The sequence below is a fragment of the Cucurbita pepo genome, chromosome 20 (assembly GCF_057944985.1).
Source record: "Cucurbita pepo subsp. pepo isolate OVF chromosome 20, ASM5794498v1, whole genome shotgun sequence".
Classification (NCBI taxonomy): Eukaryota; Viridiplantae; Streptophyta; class Magnoliopsida; order Cucurbitales; family Cucurbitaceae; genus Cucurbita; species Cucurbita pepo.
This window is the reverse complement of record NC_141817.1, coordinates 352,047-359,231: the sequence shown is the minus strand read 5'-3', so window position 1 is coordinate 359,231 and position 7,185 is coordinate 352,047. Positions and strand designations below refer to the sequence as shown.

Here is a 7,185-nt window from a genome sequence, read left to right as displayed (position 1 = left end):
CAATTGATTGAGATAAGAATATCGATCACAGCTTTACTTACTGCTAATGAGTATTTTTCGTTTACGTTTATTTACATCGTGTGTAAAATATTAACCATACAAGCATGCAAATATGGGTTTTGTCAAGAGGCTAATCCCACTCTGAATCAAAGAATCCTGCATCTCTCATCTCTGAATAGTACGCATTCTCCAAAAGGAAGTCTTCCTCCTGAAGAAATGAAAATAATTAATCCTTTGCATCCAGTAAGTTAAGAACGGATATGCTTTAGCCTACACGGGCGTAGTGTTACTGAGGTTCAAATTTTCAAACTCCACGTTTGTACTAAAAAATCGTAAGATGAACTTTAGATGACGAATAAACGGATTTCACCTGGAAAAAATCTGCCAGAAACGTCGCATACAGGAACGGAAGATACATAGAATGGTAGCTGATAAGTGTGAAATTGTACAACCTACAGAATAAGTTAATATTACTGAGAATATGAACAGTTACTCGTTAGATGATATAAAGGAAGCAGAATTACCAGATGCCAAACTCAACTCCAAATGCAGCAAGCGCACTGGCGAAAAATGCTAAAGCGCTAACAAAAAACATCACAGCGATGTAATTATAGAATGACGGTCTGGCTGTAAACAACAAAATGACAACAGAATTCGCTGTTAATTTGATGAACATGGGTATATATAAATAGCGACTGAGAAATGTATATGTGCTAACGTGGTAGCTTATCTCTCCATTTTGAGAAATGAACAAACAATATGAAGCCATATGCTGCAGTTGGCAACAACTTGTGGATAGTCCATACACCCCACTTTGCCCGGTGTGAACTACCAACCCTGATGAACAGTGGGATGCCAAACCCGAACACGTATACGACCTGAACAGAAGTTCATTTGGTAAGCTTAGAACAAACTAAACAAAAACAAAATCTAAACTATACTTCCAATCGAATTTGATGGATAATACTCAAAGGAGCTAGTAAAAATCAAGGAGTCCACAGGAGCCATTTCAGTCAGTGGCAACAAAAAAAAAAAAAATCGTAGTTACCATCAGCGATCACATCCACAGGCCATATATCCATTCCAATATAGCTACCACCCTAAACAATCTTTTGATTTCTTTTCTACAAATCATCCAAATAGGGACCTTTACACACAAAGTCATTATCAAGAACATACAACAGAAATGTCAAACAACGACACAGAGGATGAAGAAAAGAGATAAGATGAACATTTGCTTTTTTCTATCACCTTCAGTGTCCACTAATTGAGATCTTGGTTATAAAGTTGCATATATTGTGCTATCAAATAAGAGAAAAAACAACCATGACACAGACACAAACCTCGAAGTACATTCATATATTACCTTAAGAAGCACATCGACACCAACTAGAGTTCCCGAGATAATAAGATTGTGGAACATTGCTTCCATCCCACCTGAATAATTTCCTTTGAGTAAGAAGGCTACCAGACTAATTTCCAGAAACAACATTCCAGATGATGTGAACAAAGACAAAATATTCCAAAGAACCTCCTTCCCAGGAGAGCATTTCCATGCCTGCTTTTCAAAGAATTTAAACAGCACAAATTAACAAAAAGCATATCCATCTTAGAAATTGAATAACCAATGGTAAAGATGTGCAAAATTAAAACTGGAGGGATAATACAGCACAATAAAATGTAAGATATAATATGGCTTGCACAGGCAATATGCCAAATTCTGATACAGAAAAGAGGCACTTGCATACACTAGTAGCACCGTCAATCTCATGAACTTCAGAATATATCAAAGAGTAGTTCCAAGTCTGAAAACAATGGGACTCGTAGGGCTATTTGGGAGCTACGAGCAGCTTTCTGTTTTTGTTTATAAAATTCATTCAAAAGCTAACAGGGCAAGTGTGTAGAGAGAAGACTTTTGTGCAATCCCTATCCTACAATCTTGATTTTAGGGAGAAGAACAACTCAAAATACTCCAATAAATCATATATTCCAAAAGAAAAGAAATCAGAAGAGAACAAGTTTCAATCAAAAGCAATCTTCCCATGTTCTGGTTCTCACAATCTAGAACTGTTTTCCCACAGCTCTCAAACAAACACTAACTTTCTATAACGAAAATTTTACATCATTTTGCAGAAATGAAAAGAACAAAAGAAGTCAAGACACGAAGAAGAAGAAGAAGAAAAAGAAGAAGAAGAACAGGCATGATCCTCTCTCTGATTACAGAAACGAATTATTATGTGCAGGTGTCCAACACAAAAACAATTATTCCCAGTAATAATAATACTTCACCGTCGGTGCAAGAGAGCTCATTGATTCAAAGAAAACTTCACTTGTTTGAAATCCTCCACACGACGAAAATAATCCAAAAAACAAGAAACTAACCTGAAGAGAGCACCAAGCAAGATTTAGGAGCGTAGCGATCCAGAGAAGGGCATAATACGAAATCATTATAAACGACCGACCGACGAAAAACCTCTTCATGTTTTTGATGGCGCTAGTCGCCAAATAGATCACGAACAAAACCGACGGCGCAACCAAGAGAGCACTATACCACATTCCATGGCAATCGGAGGCGGAAGTGACGGCAGTGAATCCCCGGTCGTCCGGTGTCCCAATCGGCGACAAAGGGTCTGAGACACTGTAAACAGCTTGGAGAATCGTCCCCATTTCTGGAAGCAGCGAAATTAGGCAAGTTCGTGACCTAGGGAACCGGGATGATGCGATACACAGAGAAATGAAACATGGATGGATTTGGATAGCGAGGGAAGGAAAGAGGGAAATTAAGAAGCAAACGATCGGAATTGCAAAGAAGACGATCCCCCAATTAGAACCCCAACAAACCTGGAGGCTGTAATCCGATGGAAAACGAGTGCAATAACTAATCAATGTAAGAAGATGAAAGTTCCGAACATAGAACACCTCCCACTTCTGATTACTTCAAAACATCAACGCGTGAAAATTATGTTCTGATTTCTTCAAAACATCAACGCGTGAAAATTATGTTCTAATTTTACTTTATATCTAAATTAACATCTTAATCATTTCCATATTTTGCAACCTATAAAGTTACGACGAACCAAAGAAAATATTATCAAATTCAAAATTATTTTAAACTTTTAAATACATTAGTTAATTAATTAATTAATTAATTATAGGTTAACGTAGAAGCCAACCTAAACATAGAATCTCGTGATGAACGTAGCTCTTAAGATTTCGGGATAAAGATTGGGTTCTTTGAACTCAAAGCAAAAACAGCAGATCGGAGTCCACAGATGATCTGTTCAACAGGGGAAAAAAACAGGAAATTTTTTATTTACTTGGAACTTTCCGGGAAAACTAAGTACATATTTGTACACGAACTCAGATTCAGATGCAAACTCAGAATATGAACATCTTAGAAAATTTGAATTTGATTTACTCTTCCATCTCATCTTCTTCATCAATTTCTTGAATCTTCATCTTCTTCACAGTCTGAGCAGCCTCGCTTCTTGGGACGGCGTTGTTGATTTGAATCAAAACATCAGACTTTTTGCCAGTTGCTGCATCAACAAATCCACCATTCTTCTCCACTCTGTACGACAAGCCATCCCCATCTGCTGCTGCATCAATGAACACAGTTGAATTCTCGTCGATTTCTTCTTTGATCAACATTCTCGAAAGCTCCGTCACCACCCTCTTCTCCAGCCATCTTCTTATCGGTCTCGCGCCATACACCTGAAAGAATCAACATAGTCTTAGAATTTCTGTCGAGACAAAATGTAAGCTGTATGTTCATTTTCTCCATCAATACTTACTGGATCGTAGCTCTCTGCCAAGACATAATCAAGAGCGGCATCGGTAACACCCAAGGCAACGCCCCTCTCAGCCAGGCGAGCTGCAACATCTTTCATTTGCAATCTGGCAACTTTCCTCAGCTGGTCGTGCGAGAGAGGATCAAATACAACGATTTCATCCAAGCGATTAAGCAGCTCTGGCCTGAAGTGTTTCCGCACCTGAAAGAAAAAAGCAAGCATTAGCCATATTGTAATATGAAGATTTGTGGACAGAGACAACGAACAAATGTTATGTTTTTCGGACCCCTTCCATAACTCGATCACGAGCAACTTGCATTGTGCACTTCCCCATCAGCCCAGAAAGGAGATATTCAGCTCCAATGTTAGAGGTCATGATAATGACTGTGTTTCTGAAATCCACAGTGCGACCTTGGCCATCCGTCAGCCTTCCATCGTCTAAAACTTGGAGAAGAGTGTTGAACACAGAGACGTGAGCTTTCTCCACTTCATCAAATAGAACAACACTGTAAGGCCTCCGCCTTACAGCCTCTGTGAGTTGCCCTCCTTCCTCATGCCCAACATACCTGAAAAACACAACCACCATTGAGATTTCGTGCCACAAAGCCAAGAAAATACAGACAATTTGTTACATATGGTGAAGAATACATACCCAGGAGGAGCACCAATGAGGCGTGAAACTGAGTGCTGTTCCATATATTCAGACATGTCGATTCTCACCAGGAGGTTTTCATCATCAAAGAGTTGCTCGGCAAGCGCCTTGGCAAGCTCAGTTTTGCCAACACCGGTTGGACCCAGAAACAGGAACGACCCAGTTGGCTGCTGTGGCCTCCCCAATCCAGCTCTTGATCGTAGCACAGCCTCGGCCACAGCATCCACTGCTTGGTTCTGTCCCACAACTCTCTTGTGCAATCTTTCAGCAAGCCCAACCAGCCTCTCTTTGTCATTCTGGCCAAGCCTCGTGACAGGTATTCCAGTCCACCGGCTCACAACTTCCGCAACTTGTTCAGGTCCGACGGTTTCGGTTAACATTAGATTCTCATCAGTGTTCCCTTCAATCCGTGCTAATGCAGATTCTATTTCCTGGATGGCTCCATATCGCAAATCAGCAGCCCTTGCCAAATCGTATCTTCTTTCAGCCTCTTGCAAAGCTATTTGTAGCTCCTCCCTCTTCTGCTTCAGTCTTCTAATCTCATCGATTCTTTCCTTCTCCTTGCGATATTTCATCAACAAAGGCTGAAGCTTATCCCTCAAATCGTCAAGCTCTCTCCTCACCTACAGCAAAGCCAATTCTATGTCAGCAACTGCATACCCACAAGTAACAATGGTATGACGCCTTTTGGGAAAGGCCAAAAGCTCATGCTCAAAATCAACCATGACTAAAATAATCAAAGAACGATTCCTAGAAGAAACACTCACTTCAACAAGACGAGCTTTACTAGCTTTATCCTTCTCCTTCTCAAGAGCATGAAGTTCAACTTCAAGCTGCATTCGCTTCCTCTCCAAGTTGTCAATCTCTTCAGGCTGGCTATCAAGCTGGACCCTCACATTAGCACAAGCTTCATCAACTAAATCAATAGCCTTATCAGGAAGGTGCCGTCCTGTACAATGTAATCCAAATCAACATCAATATCTTTATGATCATTATGAACAGCGTTAAGCGATTGATATGAACTGAAGGAAAAGAGATACAAACCAGTGATATATCGACTTGAAAGCTGCGCGGCGACGACAAGAGCTCGATCTTGTATCCTAACACCATGGTGGCCTTCATATCTCTCTTTCAGGCCTCGCAGGATGCTGATAGTGTCAGGCACGCTCGGTTCAGCCACATAAACCTGTTGGAACCGCCTCTCAAATGCCGCATCCTTCTCTACGTACTTTCTGTACTCTTCAAGGGTAGTTGCCCCAATGCAACGAAGCTGCCCTCTAGCCAGCATAGGTTTGAAGAGGTTAGCAGCATCCATAGACCCTTCAGTTCTTCCAGCACCAAGAACAAGATGAATCTCATCAATAAACAATATGACCTTCCCTTCAGCATCTTCAACTTCCTTCAATACAGCCTTCAACCTCTCTTCAAATTCTCCCCTGTACTTAGCCCCCGCAACCAAAGCGCCCATATCCAAAGCTATGAGCCTCACATCAGCCAGATTACTTGGTACATCTCCTCTTACGATTCTCTGCGCTAATCCTTCAACCACTGCAGTTTTACCAACGCCAGGCTCCCCAATAAGAACTGGATTGTTCTTAGTTCTTCTCGATAAAATCCTCACCACTCTACGAATTTCCTCGTCCCGGCCAATAACTGGGTCGAGTTTCCCCGCTTGTTCTACCAGGTCTCGCCCATAGGTTTTGAGTGCCTGAAATGTTGAGTCTCCAGATGCACTCTCCACTTTCTTCCCTTCTTTTCCACGGAGTTTCTCGACCTCGGACTTAACTTTCGCAGTGGTGACACCAGCTTCTTTAAGCAAATCCCCAATCTGAGAATCCTCAAGAAGACCAAGAACTAATTGATCGACAGCTAAATGCGTGTCTCCTCGTGATTTTTGCGCTGCTTGTGCCCTTCGGATTACCTTAATCAGAGTCGTACTCGCCGGTACTACATCAGGTGCAGGGGACTGAGATGGGAGCTTCTTCAACGCCCGCTTGAAAACCGTGTCCACTTCTTTTTGGGCATTGTCGCCGCCGGAACTAGCAATTGCTTGGCTCAAGATCCCACTCGGATCAGAAATTAAAGCAACCGCCAAATGGAGCGGTGTCAGTTGAGCATGGCCGGAATTCAATGCCAATTCATGAGCTCCGGCAAGTGCCTCGTTAGTCTTGTGGGTGAATTTATCAGGATTCATATCCGCCAACAAAAATAATCTATACAAAAAGAAAGATGAAAGATTAACAACAAGAACAAAAAACAACAACAAGACCAAGAACAACCACATTGAGTAAAGACGGAAACGATTAATTGACATGAAAGAAGAAGTGATGGGCATACCTTCAATCCAAAGAACAGACGTTTGTGGTATCAAAGAGAAATCCGATTACGATTATCGAAATGTAGTGTAAGAATGTTTATGCAGAGAAATGGAACAAGATTGCAGAAAAACGGTGGAGGCATGGTGTTCTTATGGAATGAAAATGGAGGCATCTGGAAGGAGCTAGACTTCCTGAGATTTTACCAGAAACTATTCACAATGCCACGCATACATCCCGCAACTTATTCTTTTTTTTTTTCTTTTTTTCTTTTTTTCTTTTTTTCTGTTCTTAAGAAAAAACAAACTGTTATTGTTTTGATCGTAAAATATTTTTGTTATATAATATGTGATAAAAAGTATTAAGAAAGTAGTTTATTATTATTATCTTCTTCTTCCTTTTATTTTATTTAAAATTTTAATTTTTT

General features: G+C 40.7%; 2 protein-coding genes across 3 annotated transcripts; both read right to left on the bottom strand.

Moving 5' to 3' along the window:
- Positions 1-7: 7 nt before the first annotated feature.
- On the bottom strand, positions 8-3,005 carry LOC111783005 (protein CANDIDATE G PROTEIN-COUPLED RECEPTOR 2). 2 transcript variants are annotated; one of them, XM_023663870.2, is made up of 6 exons: positions 2,290-3,005; positions 1,367-1,558; positions 719-878; positions 525-627; positions 371-452; positions 8-208 (listed from the first exon to the last, which is right to left on the bottom strand). In XM_023663870.2, exons 1-6 carry the CDS (start codon positions 2,665-2,667, stop codon positions 131-133), a joined length of 993 nt encoding a protein of 330 aa, XP_023519638.2. In that variant the 5' UTR covers positions 2,668-3,005; the 3' UTR covers positions 8-130. The 2 variants fall into 2 exon arrangements, with proteins under 2 accessions (XP_023519638.2, XP_023519639.2); XM_023663871.2 differs by having other exon boundaries at positions 2,383-3,001.
- Positions 3,006-3,289: 284 nt separating this feature from the next.
- On the bottom strand, positions 3,290-6,939 carry LOC111783004 (chaperone protein ClpB1). Its single transcript, XM_023663869.2, has 7 exons — positions 6,781-6,939; positions 5,488-6,656; positions 5,211-5,392; positions 4,444-5,066; positions 4,078-4,357; positions 3,795-3,992; positions 3,290-3,714 (listed from the first exon to the last, which is right to left on the bottom strand). The coding sequence occupies exons 2-7, from the start codon at positions 6,635-6,637 to the stop codon at positions 3,415-3,417; spliced, it is 2,733 nt and encodes a 910-aa protein (XP_023519637.1). The 5' UTR covers positions 6,638-6,656; positions 6,781-6,939; the 3' UTR covers positions 3,290-3,414.
- Positions 6,940-7,185: the final 246 nt, after the last annotated feature.